Here is a 23,118-nt window from a genome sequence, read left to right on the forward strand (position 1 = left end):
ACACACACACTCACACAGGCACACACACTCACACAGGCTACGCTCACACTCACACAGACACACACACTCACACAGACACACACACTCACACAGGCACACACACTCACACTGCGCTCACACTCACACAGGCTGCGCTCACACTCACACAGACACACACACTCACACAGACACACACACTCACACAGGCACACACACTCACACAGGCTACGCTCACACTCACACAGACACACACACTCACACAGACACACACACTCACACAGGCACACACACTCACACTGCGCTCACACTCACACAGGCTGCGCTCACACTCACACAGACACACACACTCACACAGACACACACACTCACACAGGCACACACACTCACACTGCCCTCACACTCACACAGGCTACGCTCACACTCACACAGACACATACACTCACACAGGCACACACACTCACACTGCGCTCACACTCACACAGGCACACACACTCACTCACACAGACACACACACTCACACAGACACACACACTCACACTGCGCTCACACTCACACAGACACACACACTCACACAGGCTACGCTCACACTCACACAGACACACACACTCACACTGCGCTCACACTCACACTGCGCTCACACTCACACAGACACACACACTCACACAGACACACACACTCACACAGACACACACACTCACACTGCGCTCACACTCACACAGACACACACACTCACACAGGCTACGCTCACACTCACACAGACACACACACTCACACTGCGCTCACACTCACACTGCACACACACTCACACAGACACACACACTCACACTGCGCTCACACTCACACAGACACACACACTCACACAGACACACACACTCACACACACACTCACACAGACACACACACTCACACTGCGCTCACACTCACACAGGCACACACACTCACACAGACACACACAGGCTACGCTCACACTCACACAGACACACACTCACACAGACACACTCACACTGCGCTCACACTCACACAGACACACACACTCACACACACTCACACAGGCTACGCTCACACTCACACAGACACACACACTCACACAGGCACACACACTCACACAGACACACACACTCACACACACTCACACAGGCTACGCTCACACTCACACAGACACACACACTCACACAGGCACACACACTCACACTGCGCTCACACAGGCTACGCTCACACTCACACAGACACACACACTCACACAGGCTACGCTCACACTCACACAGACACACACACTCACACTACGCTCACACTCACACAGGCACACACACTCACACTGCGCTCACACTCACACAGGCACACACACTCACACTGCGCTCACACTCACACAGGCACACACACAGACACACACACTCACACACACACTCACACAGGCACACACACTCACACAGGCACACACACTCACACAGACACACACACTCACACAGACACACACACTCACACTGCGCTCACACTCACACAGGCACACACACTCACACAGACACACACACTCACAGAGGCACACACACTCACACAGACACACACACTCACACTGCGCTCACACTCACACAGGCACACACACTCACACAGACACACACACTCACACACACACTCACACAGACACACACACTCACACAGGCACACACACTCACACAGACACACACACTCACACAGACACACACACTCACACAGGCACACACACTCACACTGCGCTCACACTCACACAGGCACACACACAGACACACACACTCACACACACACTCACACAGGCACACACACTCACACAGGCACACACACTCACACAGACACACACACTCACACAGACACACACACTCACACTGCGCTCACACTCACACAGGCACACACACTCACACAGACACACACACTCACACAGACACACACATACACTCACACAGGCTGCACACACACTCACACAGGCTGCACTCACACTCACACAGGCACACACACTCACACAGACACACACACTCACACAGGCACACACACTCACACTGCACACACACTCACACAGACACACACACTCACACTGCGCTCACACTCACACAGACACACACACTCACACAGACACACACACTCACACACACACTCACACAGACACACACACTCACACTGCGCTCACACTCACACAGGCACACACACTCACACAGACACACACAGGCTACGCTCACACTCACACAGACACACACTCACACAGACACACTCACACTGCGCTCACACTCACACAGACACACACACTCACACACACACTCACACAGACACACACACTCACACACACACTCACACAGACACACACACTCACACTGCACACACACTCACACAGACACACACACTCACACACACACTCACACAGACACACACACTCACACTGCACACACACTCACACAGACACACACACTCACACACACACTCACACAGACACACACACTCACACTGCACACACACTCACACTGCACACACACTCACACAGACACACTCACACTGCACACACACTCACACAGACACACTCACACTGCGCTCACACTCACACAGGCACACACACTCACACAGACACACACACAGACACACACACTCACACTGCGCTCACACTCACACACACACACTCACACACACACACTCACACAGACACACACACTCACACAGACACACACACTCACACTGCACACACACTCACACAGACACACACACTCACACACACACTCACACAGACACACACACTCACACTGCACACACACTCACACAGACACACACACTCACACACACACTCACACAGACACACACACTCACACTGCACACACACTCACACTGCACACACACTCACACAGACACACACACACAGACACACACACTCACACAGACACACACACTCACACTGCACACACACTCACACAGACACACACACTCACACACACACTCACACAGACACACACACTCACACTGCACACACACTCACACTGCACACACACTCACACAGACACACACACACAGACACACACACTCACACAGACACACACACTCACACTGCACACACACTCACACTGCACACACACTCACACAGACACACACACTCACACACACACTCACACAGACACACACACTCACACTGCACACACACTCACACAGACACACACACTCACACACACACTCACACAGACACACACACTCACACTGCACACACACTCACACTGCACACACACTCACACAGACACACACACACAGACACACACACTCACACTGCGCTCACACTCACACAGGCACACACACTCACACAGACACACACACACACTCACACACACACACTCACACAGACACACACACTCACACAGACACACACACTCACACTGCACACACACTCACACAGACACACACACTCACACACACACTCACACAGACACACACACTCACACTGCACACACACTCACACAGACACACACACTCACACACACACTCACACAGACACACACACTCACACTGCACACACACTCACACTGCACACACACTCACACAGACACACACACACAGACACACACACTCACACAGACACACACACTCACACTGCACACACACTCACACAGACACACACACTCACACACACACTCACACAGACACACACACTCACACTGCACACACACTCACACTGCACACACACTCACACAGACACACACACACAGACACACACACTCACACAGACACACACACTCACACTGCACACACACTCACTTGGTGATCTTGAATATGCGCAGCAGGCGCAGGGCCCGCAGGACGCTGATGCCGAAGGACATGCCGGGGCTGAAGAAGGTCCAGAGCACCTCGAAGATGCTGCCCACGATCACCTGGGGAGAGCCACACAGGGTCATCAGCACCAGCCTACCACAGCTCTCACTCACAGACACCTGAGGAGCTTTATTCAACAAAAATATCTTACCTTTTCTTTGTCATTTAACAGCAGTTGTCTCAAACACGCGACACTATATCAGCCATATTAGGTAAGAAGACCCTTCCCTATTAGAAAGTAATTTCTCCATATTTATTTAATGCCTTGGAAGAGGGTCAAACTGGGAGCTTGTTGGGAGATAAGTTGTACAGTTTATAGATAAATTAAGGCATGAAATAATACACAGCAAAATATTCACTGTTAAATTAATTCCCAACTGGACTCTGTTAGGAGTTGGATTAACACTGTACACTTCATTGTGTGCACTTGAAAGTATTATTTATGCTGATGAACTGTAAACATTTTAAAAGTACTGTAATAAATCAATATGATGATATGTTTAAACGTATGGAGCGTTTTTTATGAAAACGTGGTCAACAAATTATTGCATATTAGGACAACAAGAAAACATTCTCTCAACCTTCCGAAACATAGATACTGGTTCTCTGTCTAACACGCATAGTATGTACACATGGTCCAGTGGTTTGGTCATGTTTATAAAAGATAGCAGAGAAATGGAGTGGACTCACTCCACAGTCGAAGCAGTTGAAGGAGGAGTGGAAGTAGAGTCTGGGTCCCAGGCCATACATCTTCAAAAACATCTCAGCCAGAAACAGACCCAGAAAGAGGAATTCTGCATAGTCTGCAAAAGGAAAGCAACAGTTCAGGCAGTCAACAGAGGAAACTCAAGTGAGAAGGATACTGAATTTCAGTAGACACTCTTTTGATGAACAGAGGCGAGTCTGGTTCTCATGACACTTCCTGCCGAGAAGGGCACTACACCTAATCCAGCGTGAAAGAACGTTTAAGGCCCCAACAAGTCCCCAACACAATGCAAGATGGAACCTGGCAGGTGACCCAGAGCAGCATCTCAACACAACACCAGATGGAGCCAACAGAGTGACCTACAGAGGAAGGTGGAGAGCCAGGGGGGCTGGTGGTGGTGCACGATGGCCACGCACAGCGTGTTGAGAGCCACCAGGCCCAGCACGGTCCAGTAGAAGGACTGGCTCTTCACCATACGGCGGACAGAGATACGCAGCATGCGCTCCTTGCGGCGGAGGTAGGCGGTGGGCCCTCTCCTGGCACTTCTGATGCTGGACCTGGCCAAAGGGACACCTAGAGGGGAGAGGCCAGGGGCAGTATTAAACGACTAATATCCTACACACAAACTGGCACTTTGAGTTTACTTCTTTCATCCTCATATATTGTCTTTTCAAATGAATTCTAGCAAGCAGGAGCGTAATTGAATGATTTTAGAACGGTAATCCAGGCAGCAGCAGGTATGTAGGTATGAATGCAGGACCCACCCACGGTGAGAGTGTAAACACTGGCCTCAGACTCACCCACAGAGGAGATGTCAGTGTACTGGTCGTCCCCAGGACCATGGCGGATCATGTCCAGACGGCTCCTCTTTATGGTTGCTCTCTTCAGCACTGCGACCGTAAGGTGCATTAAAACACCATTAACCACAGAAGTAATATATTTGCTTTGCAAACCAATGGATTCCTCTAACAATCCTACAACGAGACAATGAGGTAACATAACCCTTGAGTGTGCCTCAAAACACAATGCTAATTGTGACAAACTGCTCAAACCTTAACAACCCATGGATTGTAATGACACGGAACAGAAGCAATTCTAGAGTGCTTGTACAAGTCAAGAAAAGGTAAATAAAAAGAAAACACAAAGTCGATGAAGAGAAATTAGACTGTCAAAATGGATGTGACGAGAAAGAATTACGGTGAACAAGTGAGGAACACTGCAGTGCTGTTGCTGACTGTTCACATCCTCAAGTGTTCCGCCTTTAGACCCACCATTCATTCTCATATAACTGTTCTGACACACTTTATTGCAATGTATTTGCGATGGGCCTGTTTGTCGGTGCATGTACCTCTGCTCCCTCCTACCAATCTCAATGCTTCCCACACTCTCTCGTCTAAAGATGTGGCCCTTTGTTATGGTTTGATGCATTTATTATTTACCTTTGTATCCCCTTATAAAGGAGTACATTAACAAATGTAAAAGGAAACATCTGCAGTACCCGAACACAAGATGCTGTCAGCCTTTTCTTTTCTCAGTTACCAAGGCAACATTGGTGTACTCATTTATAAAGGCAATTATTTCCTGTGTTTCTTATTTCCACGGAAACAGCCCTTTTCTTGTCTCCTGAAAAAAGTCATTTCGGAGGCCAGGAACTTAGACCAGGTCTCCCTGTATTTGTGCTGCCATTAACAGAGTGATTGTAAGCCCCATTTTGTTGTTTTTTCTCCATGGGTCCAGTTACAGGGAACAAAAGGTGGCAAGGAAGGATAGAATAGAAGTTGTCCCTCACCATGGTTACTGGCTGTATTTCATTCAGACAACATTTTGGGAGCTGTCAATCAACATTTAATAAACACTATTGTTTGTTTGGGGGGGTGGCAGGGCGGAGCATACTTCATTTCATAGGGTCATACCTTTGTGTATATGTGTTTGTGTGGTTGAAAAAAATTGTAAACCAATTTTGAAATGAGCACCACAATTGATTGCTTGAGTGGGTGCAGCATTGTGCTAAATGAATAATATCCCCATTCCAACCAAGACAAAGCATTCTTTTGTTTCTCTTTTCCAGCCTCATATGTCATATTGCTTCTGTTCAGAATGTTGTCAACTCAAACAGAAAATGTAATGACATTGGTGAAAGGTTAATAATACATAAAAAATCAACTATCCATGTATAAATACAGGAGCACATACATACAGTACATATGCACACATCTCACAAGTGTCATAAATGCTATCTGTGCCAGAATTAAATGTTCCTGTGAAAACATTATTTTTCTGGAACTAAATATTTTTACTAACTGATCTAATCAAGTCACAGTATACAGTCAGTGTGATCATCTCTCATAAGCTACAATTAACCTGTGAATAACAGGAGACAGACATAATGAAACAACGTAATTTCACATTTAAAAATAATACGCTTAGTTTTATTAATTCTGTTTGCCTTTATCCGCTACATTCATTCGGAAAGAAAGATTAAAGTAATCTCTCCAAGGAAGGGAATTCACTTGAAAGAGATATGCAGTCTTCAATTACCCGCCTACAGTAATGTCACGGTAGAGTGATTATATCATAAGAACATGTTGAATTTAAAATAAAAAAAGAACTCAAACAGATGGAACCAATCTGCTGCCATATAAATACAAACAATAATATAGTCATTGCCACAGCAATGTTAAAACATGTGCAAACAGAGGGTGGGATGTAAATAAACATAGCCTCTTCCAGCATGTGCTTTCATTTGTACAGTATACAAAATGTCAATCTTACCATCCAGTGCAGATGGTCCAGAATTCTTATTCTCTTCTGCCAGCATCACCTCCTCTGTTAATGTTTTGTTCAGAACAGAAAAGTGAACATGGCCTAATAAAGACATGGGTCCTCATAATGTGACAATGAACAAATCAACAGTCTAGCTCAGTGGTCTCCAACCCTGGTCCTGGAGAGCTACAGGGTCTGCTGGTTTTCGTTATTAATCTAGACTTAACTAATCAATTCCAGCAGTTGATTACACAGTTAACTCACCTCACCTGCTTGCCTGGATCTCAACAGGGTACTGATTTTCAGCAGACCCAGTAGCTCTCCCGGACCAGGGCAGGAGACCCTTGGTCTAGCTTCAGGTATCATTAGCAACTAAAATAACATTCTGACAAAATTCTAGCAGTTCTGAATAGGATCACATTTACTGGCTAACTGTTTCAAACTCATCCGGAAATCATCCTCCAGTCCAAACTGAGGAATTTTGAGGGCTGTTGATCACTCTTAAAACATGTTTTTGATCCACCACAGCGTGTCTGCACGTCGCATTAACTAGGATAATGCCACAATCCAGAGTCTACGAACATCCAATTCAGTATCTCAGATTGGTTTCTGTGCACCACTGAGTGACTGAGCTTCACTGCACTCACCCCAATCTGAAACAGCGGGGATTGGAGTCACTTCCAAAGACATATTTTTACTCGTGGTTTGCCATCATACTGCTGAAAGGCGATCGGGAATAACAGGATGAAACGTCTCTTATTTATTTATTAACCCATGAAACACTAGAATGCGGATCTCAGAGACTGAACAGCGGCAGGGCTGTGCGCACACAGCCGGTGCACTGGAGATACCTGCGCGATCTATCCAGGCTCGGTATCCGTTCAGCTCCCTCTCGATCTGCTGCTGCCGCCGGAGCTTCATGAAGGCCCTGCGATTCTCCACCCGCTCCCTCTCTTTGGCAAACTCCCTGCAGTTAAAACACACAAGAAATATCTGAGCTCCAATTCACTGTAAACATCTTTAATAAAAAGCAATTATTTTGTCTGCTAAAGAGGGATAGACCCGTCTGTACAGTTAATTATGGTGCGCTGTGCATTATCGTTTCCATCCATTTCATTAACTGGAAGCAGCATTAACAGTGTTTAAAAGCAACGCCAACCGCTAGAAAGAGGCGAAATGTGTGCTGCACTTACCCTGAGAGGACTCCTAATACCAGGTTCAGCACAAAAAAGGACCCAATAATTATAAGAGGGATAAAGTATAGCCAGTTCCATGTAGAGCCTAAGGCATCATTGGTCTGTGGAAACATGACACAAAGAATCATAAAAGAACAATACAACAATACAATGATACTGGACCACCGGATATCGAGGCAGGTGTTTTTATGATTAATACAAGCAGGGCCAAATTACAATTTTGATAATTTTGACAAACACACAAGTGTGCACACAAACACATACCAAATATTATCATATAAACAGATAATATTAGCATAATTTCTAATAAATTAACACAATTAAACTTGGCTTCGAACACCATTTCTTGGCTGAAATTTCCTAGAGCTGTGCAGGAAATGTCAGCAGTTTGGTTGCATGTCTGCTGCTGCCAGAGAGAAGGGCTCCACAGCCACAGATGCCCAGATAACGAGATATCTCCCATCTTCATCATCTCAGCCCTGAAAGCCCTACAGCAGGGCTGCTTCCATAAAAGGTTATCCCAGTGCTCTCAGACTGACATTGTGTGACCAAGGTTGCTTGGGAACTGGTGAAGATAAGGCTAAACAAGCCAGTTTATATACCGTATTTGCTTCTGTATTACAAATGTACCTTTTTCTCTGCAATAATTGCTTTTTGTCATAGAAAATGACAGTATAATTGATCAAATGCGTAGCTGTTGACTAATACTAATACTATACTATAATGAAGGCTATTCTGACCATACCTCCATGAATAAGGTTTTTCACATTAAGAAAGCTACAGCCCTTATTTTGAGTAATACGGCAAAAGCAGGCCCAAGACAAATTCCCTTTCTCCCTTAGTCGACAATCTGTCAGTTTCTGCCAACTCGAGTCAGTTTTATATTAATCGTAAGCATTATACACCCAAATGATATTTAAACTGAAGGTTGGGCAATTATATAATGTAAACAACATGTTCTCAAAGGTGCATGACCTTTATTTGCTTGAGCAATTATAAAAGGTAAACAGCCTGTTTTCAAAAGTGCAGGACCCTGATCTCAGAGCAGATAGAACATACAGGCTTGTTCAGTTGTTTTTAATTAAAGGCTACCTTTGATGCTTTGGTAAGTGGTAAGTTAATATGTATTAAGGGCATCTAAAATGTTTTACTGGGCATTTTATATTATATTAACTGCGGGCCGCAGTTTCTGCAGGTATTTGCACCGGCGTGTGCTACACTATGAAATGCACTACCCTGGTGTCATACTGAAATGCATAGACTACCCTGGTGTCATACTGAAATGCACAGACTACCCTGGTGTCATACTGAAATGCACAGACTACCCTGGTGTCATACTGAAATGCACAGACTACCCTGGTGTCATACTGAAATGCCAGACTGCATCTGTGAAACAGCCTAATAATGGTGACGCGATGATTTGAAGACAGCCTTCAAATGGTTTACACAATGTAGCACAAAGGTAACAGTGATGCATTCACGCCACATGCTAGTTACATTTCAGAAAGGCAATGCCAGGCAGTGTAAACTGAATCTGGGTGTTTGAAGGACGATGGGGGAGGGGTGCTTAGTGCAAGTAGCATAATCGAAATGCTCAATCACAAGGACCCTTCATGCAGAGGTATAATATCAACCGAATTGACCTCTATCTGTCCTTTGTCAGCCTGCACCATTCAGACAGTGTAGTCTTTTAACGAGCGATTAGGCTGAACAATGGGCAGTAAAGAGTTAGAGAGAGGGGGGAGCTGGCACCTCCTCCAAGCGATGCGCAGAACACCAGCCATCACCCTGTCTCGCAGCTCTACTGCACATGCTCAGCCCACACACAACTATGCAACTGGGGAATCTGTGACATTACAGTGTCTAGTACCTACAACTGGTACAAATGGCCAGACTGGTCAAAGCTGACAGCAAGGTGACAGTAACGCAAATATCCACATAACATTGGTACGCAGAAGAGCATCTCTGACCACACCGCACATCAAACCTCTAAGTGGATAGGCTACAGCAGCTACAGCAGCAGTGTGATAAATACCTAATAAAGTGCTCACTGAGTGTACACTTGCTGTCAAGTAAAAGTGTATGATATGAAAAGATTCATATGCAAATAGGGACACTATGAGAATACTTCTGTGACACCAGCACTCCCTTATGAAGAGAGCAGTTGTGCGAACATCCACCCTCTGCTCTGTTTGGAGCAATATGAAACCCAGCTCTCCACAATCTTCACTCTCCTAAGGCTCCGCCACCTGATTTCAATATCTCCTCCTATATCCTGCCCTTCCTTAAATTCTCTCCTTCGGTCTGTCAGTCTGCCAAAAGAGCTAAGCAAGGGGGCCGGTGTTTTCAGAGGGGTAAAATGCGCCAGCTGACACTGATTTACAGACAGTCTGGGCCGCTGGACTGTCTGCGCACTCCTCATTCTACAGAAACTGAAAGCTGAATTAATTCTCCAGTCTCCACCGCCACGTCCCAGCGCACTATTCTTCGCACGCTGCCTGGACTGAAGCCGCCAATTTCAACTTAAATTAACGGAGAGCAGATCAACCGCCTGGGAGATTAGGCGTACGCTGCATGCCTGTCGCCTTTTACTCCTATTCAATTCATTTAAAATTGATAGAACACAAACAACAAATTTGCCTCACGATGCAAAAAATGGGAACGATGCACTGCGGTATTTGGCTTCGACTAGGTCTCTTATTCTTGGTACATAAGAAATCGGCCGGTCTGTATAATTCTTTTTTTATATATATGGGGGATAAAATGCAGCCCACAGGTGCACTGACTCTGACCCTTTTCAAACATCTGAAGGCAGCCAGGGATATCATTTTCATTGTACACCTACTTGGTTGTTGTTATTAAATAATAAAGAGAATCCCAAACCATGTGAAGAGCGCACGCTCCTATTTGTTGCTTTTCACTTACATTTCCCCAGCTCACTGCTCACCCTCCTCAGCTCTGATACGAGATTATCAGTCCAAACAGCCTTTATTTCTCCACTGCAGCTATTCTGACAACATACACTAAAATTCTCACAGAGGTGGAAGGTTGTGGAGGCGGAGGTGTGTGTGTGCGGAGAAGAAATATTTCCGTATAATGAAAACTGATTTGCCTTGCAGCAAGGGGAGGAAATGTGATTGTGTTTCGTGGAATTGGGCCTTTATCTGACAGGGTTAGGGAATTACTCAACTGTCCATGTATGACCCAAACTAGAAATGACTGCAATAGAACATTGGCTTCAGAGGACTATGACAACAATCTTTATAACAAAAGCTGAGCAATGTAACCCTCCAGAAAGCCTGTCATGTAGCAGTAGTACAAAAGTTGATTTCATTTCTGTCCCACCAAAATGGGCCCAAATGCTAGTTTTTGTTTTGTCGGACATTACATTAGGAGCCCAACTATAAAGGCATAAATATGCCTAAAAAACATTTTGCAAAGTTACTCTATCCTACAGGTGATGTTAATACTGAGCTATGAGGAACACTGAGGTGTAGGCTGATGCATATGATCTGTATGATTCACAGAGTGTGACTCCAACCTGCTCTTCCTTTACACTGTGAAATAATGTCACAGAGACATTCCCCACCATTTCAAGGAAAATAAAATGAGCGGAAAAATGAACAAGGCACAGGGCGGAGAGTGAGAATCTAATTGGAGATGAGATCATCATCGTCTTAGACGGGCCATTTGGTTGGATTACACCGAATTATAAAATAATAATGTTCATACCCTGAAATTGCTACATTGTGATATTAAAATGTAATATTCCAGGAATCTAATGAGGTTTCAGGTGCAAGGTACACAATTGTTTCAGCAGAGGGAGCATTGCCCTTTGCATATCTTAAGCAGCTTCAATTATTTCCCATACACCAACAATTTTGGCTTGAATATTAAAATATCCTAGCATTGTTTCAGTTGGTGCACTGCAAACCATGAGTGTAACTGACAATGACATGTTGCGGATTTGGCATCTCCGCTGCCCTCCGAGTACATTGTTAAAAATGGCCTCGTCTGCAGAACATTGCAAAGAGAATGGGTGCATGCATTTGTGATGTAACTGAGTGAAAAATTTGAAGGTGACTTGTGTAGTAGAAAGCATTTTTTCAGCAGTGAAATAGATGCTATAGGTTAGTGCAATACATCACCTGTTCTCACTTCATGGTCTTTTCTGTGGAGTTAATTGCCAAGCATAACCCTCATCTTACACAAGGCTGCTATGCTGCGCAGTGTGTAATGAGGGATGAGTATTACACTTTGTTTGAATCACAGCAGACAATCACTGCTCATGAGCAATGACTCTTGCTATTGAAGAGCACTATTCCCTTCAGGTCAGTGATGGTAGAGTGTACAGAAAAAACCACTGAAGGCTCATTAGGACTGAGGAGGTAATAGGTGTGATGTGTCATCCCCCAGATGACGTTAGGACTCACGTTGTAGAGCACAGTCGTCCAGCCCTCCATGGTGATGCACTGGAAGACAGTCAGCAGGGCAAAAAGGATGTTGTCGAACTGGGTGATTCCATCATTCGGTCCGATCCAGTTTTCGCTACAGTTGTAATTGGGAGGACAGCTTCTTGACCCACAGGGAAACTTAAATTCTTCAATCTCACTCTCTGGACAACAACAAAAAGATAACAACAAAAAAATTATTATTTCAAGTAGGTTGGATAAAAGCCTTATATAATAATATAACAACAACAACAACAACAACAACAACAATAACAATAATAATGATGATAATGATAATAACAATAATCATCATCATCATCATTTTGAAATTACAGACAACAACAAAAATCTGTACACTTACTCTTATGTTCCTGTCACTCAATTTTCCATTCAAATATAGGTCTGATTTAAATCCACACATTATAAACCATTCAATGCACATAATAGTGTAAGATATACAACTGTGTATTCTATTGTAACATTTCATATATACTACTATATGTATACACACATCTACTGTATAAATACAAATTGTATACGACTATACTTTCAGCAACACATGACACTTATGTGCTGGGAATGTGTGGAAGCAGATGGTTCATAGGATCATGTGAATTTATTCATATCCTTAACATAAGCTGCTTGAGATCACATTTTGGAAAACTGGCTATTTCATGATTTTATCTGAACTGACTCAAAACCCTCATCTGAAAAACCCTGAGACGAACATCTCATATAAATAAATCTCAGTGCAAACAAAATGCCATTTAGAAGCCTTGAGGCTGATGTTTATTCCTGCCTGTTAATAATTTGTAATACGTTCATACTTAACAACATACTCCACCCTACGTCTTGGCACATTTCACTGTTTGCTTGGATTAACCTAACAGGTGCAACCATACCCAGTATTCCAATGTTCCTTATGTCTCCTAACAGAAGCGGAACAGTCAACAAAAGCCATTGAGCATCAATGTCATTCTGTGTAAAGACACACAGAAAGACACAGCATGGATGTGTCGCCTGTTATTGTCTGGAATTAATATTTATTGAAAATGACTATTTAGAGGTGGCGGAGGCACATGGTGCCCTGGCCCATGCCTTAACAAGTCAGTTTGAGGTGAGTACATTACATATGTAACAGTTCACGCACTGTAACACTAGTATGTAATAGAAGGGGCAGACAGTACTGTACAGTAGTACAGTAACTACTCTGCGCAAGTTACCAAGAAAACCAAAAGCTCATAGCCAAGCAGTCTGACATTAGCAAAGGCGTGCATCCTGCATCATGGATACTTCCAGCTCAGTCCTGGGCTATGCCATTAGACAGTTAGACCAAGCATAATAGTCGTGGGACAAAACCAGAGAAATCATAAGGATCCTGCTACAACTAACTACTTGCCAGTGCACATGACCCAGGTGAGGCCTGTAAACATGTCCCGGTTGGACCAATGTGATTTATATCAATGGGCTAACATTAGGTTTGCACACCTGCAACAGAAATGCCTATCAAGAACACGCCACCATTGACCACCAACATTGACTCAACTAAAATAATCCAAGTTTGCCCAAATACTGGATTGCTGTAATTTCTGGTCTGTCCTAACTAGCAATCTCCGGCCCGTTTTCAGTAGGCTGCTGATATTGTCAGGCAATAGGTGGCACCATCCAGCCATGCGCCCTTACCAGGGATGTATACAGTGGTGTTGGGCGTGCAGTTTTTATGGAGCTTTCCACTGTAGAACTCCAGACCGATAATGGCGAACATGAGGATGGCAAAGAAGAGGAGGAGTCCGATCTGCAGCAGTGGCACCATCGCCTTCATGATGGACTTCAGCACGATCTGCAGACCTGCACACAAACACACCAATACCTCACAGCATAGCATAGCATTCAGCTTCTTCAACACTGGACATTTCCTGATGAAGCAGTGCCACCAGCGAGCACTTCCATCATCAATGACCACCAAATTCAAGGATTGTCAGAATGGACACTGTGACTTACACTCACCGAGAACTTTATTAGATATTTATTAGACTTATTTTTTTTACTTCTACTGCTGTAGCCTATCCACTTAGAGTTATGATGCGTTGTGTGTTCAGTTTCTGCATACTACTGTTGTAATGTGTGGTTATTTGCATTACTGTCACCCTCCTGTCAGCTTTGACCAGTCTGGCCAGTCTCCTCTGGCGTCTACCATTAACAAACTCTAGAGACTAGTGTGCGTGAAAATCTCAGGAGATCAGCAGTTTCTGAGATACTCAAACCACCCTGTCTGCCACCAACAATAATTCCACAGTCAAAGTCACTTAGATCACATTTTTCCCCATTCTGATGGTTGATGTGAACATTAGCTGAAGCTCCTGACCCGTATCTACATGATTGTATGCATTGAACTGCTGCCACATAATTGGCTGACTAGATAATCACATGAATAAGTATGTGTCATAAAGTATAAATGTTCCTAATAAAGTGCTCGGTGAGTGTATATGACAACAGTGGCTTTGTTCCACCGACTGCAAGGACCCCTCTGTACAATGCAGAGACACTGATGCATATTCAAGTATGTGTCAAGATTATCAGCACTAAATTGACTAAGACAGTTTCTAAGCGTCAAATAATGACGATATCTACCTCTTTATCAGAGTTGATTTTAGACTGATTTTTTTTCTTCATACGCATTCTCTTACAGTGACTCCTGTGACCTACAGGATTACAGGATTAAATCACTTACTGGGGATCCCCGAGACCAGTTTGAGGGGTCTGAGCACTCGTACAGCCCGTAGGGTCCGCAGGTCCACTGGGATGTTCATATGAGACTCGGCTGTGGCCAAAATCCTGCGGGCAAAGCAGAACAGAGAGGTTAGTCATGTGCTAATTGAATATAAAAATTAATTAACACTTCATCACACACTATTAACAGATTAACATTGTATTATCAACACATCCTGAAGCAGCAGTCCATTCTCAATTGTTTGTCAAGTAAGCAGGTTATAGATGTAAACTCATAGCTTTGAAGGATAGGATCCTAATTTAGTTGTGCTGGTGTTGGTGCCTGCAGCAAATAACCAAGGTCAGTTCTCCAAAGATTCAACACAGCAAAAAACCTTCACCAACAGATGAGATGCTTCTCATTGCACTGTTTACCCATGTGATTATCACAATACCATGATTCCCTGTCTCCCATTATCACTTATTTCATACATGCTGCCAATGTTTCATGAAAGTTTAATGGCTTAACAGTTTTTTAAAGACAAAATGTTCAAACATTAGTTTCAGAATATGTTTCTTCATATTTTCAAGCATGATAATTTCATCCTCTGTGCAGAAATTATGTGATATACAGTAGAAATGTACACTGAACTGTACATCAGTAAATAGTATATCGCCATAGAAAAATATATAGCCAACACTTCCGTGAGGCACAGAGAGAAGAAACCCCAGAGAGTGACCCCCCCCCCCCCCCCCGACAAAACATAACTTACAATGAGAGTAGTAGAGATGTAGTAATTCACAATTAATTGTCAGACGTGAATAGTAGCTAATATTATGGCATCACACACACTGGCACACCCTGCTGTAGAGGTGGTGTGAGGGGGGGAGGCAGATGGCAGATAGGGTGGGGTGGGGTGGGCTCAGTCTGTGAGTTACACACGACAGCAGAGAAACATGAGGGAGGGAGGGAGAGAGAGATACTGTAATGCGGAGGTGCCCTTGTTTTGAGTGTGTAGGAGGCAGGGAACAACAAGAGCTATTAAGATCATAAGAACTGCTGCTCCTCCAAGGCCAGGAAGAAGCACTCTGTGACCATTGAGACATGAAGCCTCAAGCAAAGGCCTAAGCACCAGTTTAAACACTAAATAACAGGGCACACAGATCAACAAGCGAGTTACACATTATGGCAGAAATAGTTTACAGTGTCTCTGTTGTACAGTATATACAGCATTTGAAAACTAGGACAGAAACTGGATTTGCTACTATTCTGAATAAGTTCAGCACAGTATGTAGATAATGTTGACGCATGAGTTAACCATCGTAACTAATAAAAGTCTGATATAGGTGTATAGGGCATTCCAAAAAATGCCTCCTATTTCTGAAGAGCACGAAGATGCTCAAGCTCTTCATTTCACTGTTCAGTCCTCTAGTCAAACACACAACTATTCAAAAGAGGCCATTTAATGTGTAGCTTTTACATGACTGTGGTCATCAGGAGATAGCTGGAGAGCAAGGAGAACAACTGTCCTGTGGGGTAGCAGCCACAGTTGGCATCGGCGCAGAACACACTTCTACACACTACACAATTCCGGATATGCTGTAACAGTGTCCTAACAGGACATGCCATTCAGTAGCTCATGTCCACAGATTTGTCATGAGTATCAATATACATATGGAGCATTGTGTCCTCTTATACTGAGGTGGTGGTAAGGATTACAACATGCGCTTCCTACATACATAGATACAGCATATAGTACTGCAATGTAATCAAATATTTTGAAAATCAAACATTGTTAGACTCCTACACCACCTACACGAGAGCAGAGAAAAGTGAGCACTGAATTCATTAACTACACAAATATGAGGAAAACAGAAAGAATCAATACCACAGAAAACACAAAGCCCTCTAAAACCATGACTGAAAAAGTACCACAACAACAGCTGTGCTACACACAAGTAATGAGAGCAGAGTCAGTAATAACAGTGATTACAAGGCAAATAATGATCCACTTGACAATCCCGTGCAGAAGTGTGAAATGGGCATTTCTAATCCAAATTAAAGGTGTGATATGAATGGTGCTTAAGGACACAGATGTCCCCAGGCATGGAGCCCCCCCCCTGCAAATGGTACAGTCCGCACACTTTCAATAGGAAACCATCAGGATAAGGAACACGTGTGGAGCAGCTCATTATAAAATGCAAATATTGTCCTTTGCTTGATGTGCTTCCTATTAGGCTAATCTGAGATGTGTTGGAGTGAGTCCTCCCAGGCCATGGTACCCTGGTCTATTGGTGACCAGAAGAGACAACTGTGGTGTACACTTGTCATATTCATTGCAAAACTATTTCTGAATATTTTCATCTCACTTTTCCTCATCCAAAGAAAATAACTGTCTCATTCTGTCATCCTCTCTCAGCCTAGGGCAGGGATGATCAAATTTGGCACTCAAATCCAAATCCAACCCTCATTTTCTCCCGGGTAATTAGCTGAACAATTATCCCTGACGGAGAACAGAACATGGGGAAGCAGCTACTTCCACCAGAAGTTAACGTTCGTGCAATGGTAGTTTTTCTCCCGAGGGATGCGGTTTATGTTTATGGTTGTTTATTGCCTATCCCAGACACTAAAACACTTTGTTTGATGTGAATTGGACCAATACAAAAAATTACAAATAACTACTCAAGTTCCGTGTTCGTAAGACCGTGTTAGCTCACAATGTTCTGAACATCCATTCACTCTGTAATGTGTAACCCAGGGTTCTTCTTAGATATCCACCATCCTGTTGGTGTTCATTTCAACCCTAGTTTGGCACAGTAATTAGCGGCTGAATGAGATCCACTGAATTAATGAATTGTGCAATTTTCACCTTTTTTAAACTTACACTTACTTTTTTTAACTATGTCTCTGAATTGTGTAAATTTTCCTTTTTGTAGTCTTGTCTTGGTCAGGTCTCCCTGAAGAAAGAAATTTATTTGTTTTCATCTCAGGGGACTTTCTTGTCAAATAAATGTTAAAAACATAAAATATTATTCCCTGGTAACAAGGTTCTACAATTCCCATTGATTGCCATTGGCAGAAGAATACATCCACTGCATAATTTAGCTGGTTTTATGGACAGAATATCCACCAAACTGCTGTGACCCTTCCGCTCTGCCCTAGCCCATTGCCCTTTATTCCACCACAAGAAGCAAGAATGACCTCTGACCTCTGCGTACACCAGGGCTGCCCAACCCGATTCCTGGAGGTTTTCACACCAACCCTATCAAAGCACACCTCACTCCACAGCTAGAAATCTCATTCTGTTCTAATTAGAAGAATTAGGCGTGCCAAAACAGGGTTAAAATGAACACCTACAGGATGGCAGATCTCCAAGAAGAGCCATAGGTTACACATACACTGGTTTCCCCTCATTTATTTCTGCCCATCACCTCATTCCACACAGGCCTGTAAGGAACTCAGATTTCCACAGATGAAAGAGCCAGGCCATCTCCTATATAATTTTCATGCCAAAACTGACACATCTGCGCCCGGCCCCTCTGACTCCAGAGGAAGATAATAGACTGATATGTCGTGGAGCAACTAGGTATGGGGGAAAAAAAAACATAATTACAGTAATACATCAAAGGAAATTTAACTCATAGGACATGGAGGATATGATGCAATATGATAGCGTATGGTGTACTACGCTATAGTGTAGCATGACACTGGACACATGAACATATACATCATGTGCTGTACAATATGCATTTCGTGGACAATAATGCAGCTTTGTCCAAAACTGTTTGTCCACACTGCAAGCTAAACGTCAGCTTTTCAGCTTTTTGGTCTAAAATGATCTGCAGATATTGTTTAAGCTAAACGTTTACATTAACCCTTGTGTAGTCTTCACATTCTATATCCTCCCCTTGTCCTTAGGGTTAAAAATCACCAGCCTGCACTAAACCCTTAAAATGAAGCAGCTTACTACATTTTTAAACCCCAAATCTATTGTGCATGAAGAAAAAAACCTGTCACTCATCACAAACTTTATCATCAAATTAAAAGAAGTTAAAAAAAGACAATTTAGGGGGTTTTCTCTGCTGTTAAACATAGTGGCGGGTCATTTTTTTTACCCTTAACACAATACAAGGGTTAAAGCCTGGAGTTTTTGGGGTTGGCAGCGAGGTGGACAGCAGTCTGTCCGTGTCCGGAGCAGGCCGCCAGGCTGCTCGGCCAGGCTGCTCGGCAGCAGGCTCTGCCTGCTTCACCAGGCCCATGCACAGCCCACCAGGCAGAGCGGTCCTCATCAGGAGCCACTCCAGCTCTGCGGCTCTGTGGCTTCCCAGACATGTGTACACACTCAGAAAGACTCGGTGAATACCTTATGACGTTTTACCAATGTCTAAAAAGCGGCGCTGTTCCTTTGTTTTTAGTTTTTTTGCTTTAGTGAGATGTAACATTGGTCATGACTAAAAGAATCAGTATCAAGCACATTAGTGCAGAGGAAGAGGAGGGATAAACAGAAGGTGCGACAGACCAGGAGGAATGGACTGCCCTTGCTCCTTCAAATGTCAGTTTGAAGCCACGTCACTTACAGACGTGGAAGATGGGGAGAGGTGGGGGGCGGCCTGTAGCGTAGTGGTTAAGGTAAATGACTGGGACACACAAGGTCGGTGGTTCCAATCCCAGTGTAGCCGCAATAAGATCCGCACAGCCATTGGGGCCTTGAGCAAGGCCCTTAACCGTGCATTGCTCCAGGGGAGGATTGTCTCCTGCTTAGTCTAATCAACTGTACGTCGCTCTGGATAAGAGCGTCTGCCAAATGCCAATAATGTAATGTAATGAGAGGTGGGTCCACAGGTTGATCATTTATACATCAGACTTTCCAAAAAAATACTTTCGCAAAGGATGCGCAGGCGTTTTCTTGCTTAATGGAAAGATTGAGAATTCTACTTCTAGCTCCAGGAAGGAACATTTAAGGTGTTGGAATGTCCTTAAAGATGGCAGACCTTGATCGATTTTCGGGTCAGGAGCAAGTAAAACATTGAACAGGAGATTGAACATTGGCATGAGCCCAAGAGCTTTGTGGGGGCTCAGGGATATCAAAAGGTGTGTAGCCACTGCGGGTGTGTCCCTGAAGAGGCTATAAAGAGACACAGCACAAGTCCATGGCTCATTTATTACCCTCGTTTCTTTTTAATAACAGTACTAATATTGCGTGGGTGAGCTACATGCTGTGTGTCTGGAACACGTCATCCAAATGTTTCCCATATTGCAATTTCTTAAACCCCCCAAGCCTCCTACCATGGTTGTGAAAACAAAATCACTGCACTACACCACAGATATCACCTCCTATCCAACACATAAACACATTGCTGCTAAAATCATAAATCATCTTTTGTGGACACTAGGCTGAGGTTTGTTCACCTCTGGCATTTTGTTAGACAATAGGAGAATCGTGTGCTATTCATTTTCTCAGGGCTGACACTTTAGCACAGCTTTTTAATCATGAGCTGTATATGATGCATGGATCCATTTTTAGTCACAAGAACTAGAACCATGCTGCCACAAAGATTAGTCACATCTGGGGTGTCAAGACACTTGCACGGTTGATTTTAATTAAGACTTCAGACAGGTATTAAAATAGCAGACATGCCCATGCAGGAATGGAGGTGGAGTAGCTAAATTTACGAGCACAGCCTGATTTAAACACATTTGTGCTCCTCCACTTGAAATAAAGTCATGTCATTGTGAAGTCTTTGCGAAGTTTGATGCTATGGAGAAGATTGGTTGATCCTTTAAGCTTTTTGCTTCTATAGACCAGTATACAGGACCAAACCAGCTCTGCTTCCTCAACATGACTTTATAATATCACCGTATTTCCAATATTTCCATAATAAAGTGCTGACAAAAAGTCTAAATCATTGTTTAAATTTCACTTCTAGGCCTCTAGTTGGTTGCCATTTGCATGTATTCATTATGCAGAAGCTATTTTCTGAGTGTGATATGCAGATGATAATAATAATGTAAAATAGATTAATAGCAGTACAGACACAAAAATCATCTGTATGCCAATCAGTGTGAAGGTATAGTACAATTCTACAGCAATAAGCTGTCAGTTATATTTCCATACTCCCAATTAAACTCATGAGATTCACAAATGCATGTTGTATGGTGATCATGAGTAAAAAGTCATATTTAGTCATAAAGTCAGTCTCATAACTTTTCCACTGTGTTCCTGAAGCTAACATCTAAATGTGACCATGTTTTCTGTTTTTCACCAGTGCAATGTGCCCACATAAAACAATTCATATTTATGTTGAGCTCAACAAAATTAAAGGATTTTCAATTACTTTCTCACTATTTTATTTACTTGCACTCAATGATCTCCAGGGAGGTAATGGAATGCTAAGCATGGTATGTTTATAAAACAGTACAGTAAATAAAATAATATTGGCACATAATATTGCAGTCTAAAATACTGAGAGCAAACAGTGGGAGGTAGGCAAGAAAGATCTAAAAATCAATGCGGGGCCACAATCTGGCCAAACACTGCAGTGCATGCCCTGTAACCGTATGATGGAAACAGAGCACACAGCCTGCATCAGGACAAAGCACTGACGCTTCCTTCACAACGAGCCAGAACTCAATGACAACACTTCTACACTTTACTGATGAAGGAAATTAATGTTCCCAACTTACAGATATCACGCATCAAGGAATCTTCTCCCCTAAAATAGTCCGACTGAATTTGACAAGTCTCTTTAAGGTCTGATTCAAGATCAATGTCCGCTACTGCCCTGAGAGCAACCGAGTGTCAGTGAGGATATAAACATGATTAATTAAAGGATTTCAACCATAACATGGCACTCGTTCAGGCACTTTTGTGTTCTTTTATGTTATCTTCATCACTCTGGATTTGGCAGAGAGGGCATGGAAGATATATCATTAACAAAGAGCCTTTCACAAGAAAATATAGGGGAACAAACTGAGTAAAACAGTATCTCTCATGCAAGTCTAGAAAAGAGGATGAAAGAATTTCCCCCTACATTTAACTAAAATGGCAGCTGCTTATGCAACAAACCATGAAGCCTGTACAGTTCCTGTAGTAGTCAAAGTCACAAACAGGCATATGAACATATTCCTTTAATGGGACAGTTTTCCAACACCGCAGTAGTGGAAAAAAAAAAAAAAATTCAAGTAAATTGACAAAACATCGTATTTTAAAAACAAGTTCTTAAAATACAAAGCAAAATTCTCATAAAGTAGGCAGTACGAAACATTATTTACAAAGTAAAAATCTCAAAAGAAGGACTTTGTATCTGATTGTGGTGGGGCTGGTAGAAGGAGTAATCCAGGCACCCCTGGCCTGGAGCCACATCAACTCGCTGACCTGGGTTGTGTTGCCTCACCAGCGCAGGGTTAAAAGAAGTGCATCTTTCCACAGAGGGTATCTGTCCCATAATCAAGCACACCGAGAGAGAGGGAGAGAGAGAGAGAGAGAGAGAGAGAGAGAGAGAGAGC

The 23,118-nt window shown here is 43.5% G+C and overlaps 1 protein-coding gene across 1 annotated transcript in view; it reads right to left on the reverse strand.

Moving 5' to 3' along the window:
- LOC133126660 (voltage-dependent R-type calcium channel subunit alpha-1E) overlaps positions 1-23,118 on the reverse strand; it is a 122,602-nt gene that overhangs the window by 39,261 nt on the left and 60,223 nt on the right. Inside the window, exons 5-14 of the mRNA XM_061239002.1 lie at positions 15,634-15,737; positions 14,586-14,750; positions 12,885-13,051; positions 8,449-8,552; positions 8,107-8,222; positions 7,265-7,318; positions 5,293-5,382; positions 4,856-5,065; positions 4,477-4,589; positions 3,733-3,845 (exon numbers count right to left, since the gene is read on the reverse strand). Of these exons, the coding sequence (XP_061094986.1) occupies positions 3,733-3,845; positions 4,477-4,589; positions 4,856-5,065; positions 5,293-5,382; positions 7,265-7,318; positions 8,107-8,222; positions 8,449-8,552; positions 12,885-13,051; positions 14,586-14,750; positions 15,634-15,737 (1,236 nt within the window). The remainder of the gene's footprint in view (positions 1-3,732; positions 3,846-4,476; positions 4,590-4,855; positions 5,066-5,292; positions 5,383-7,264; positions 7,319-8,106; positions 8,223-8,448; positions 8,553-12,884; positions 13,052-14,585; positions 14,751-15,633; positions 15,738-23,118) is intronic.

The sequence above is a fragment of the Conger conger genome, chromosome 4 (assembly GCF_963514075.1).
Source record: "Conger conger chromosome 4, fConCon1.1, whole genome shotgun sequence".
NCBI classification, from domain to species: Eukaryota; Metazoa; Chordata; class Actinopteri; order Anguilliformes; family Congridae; genus Conger; species Conger conger.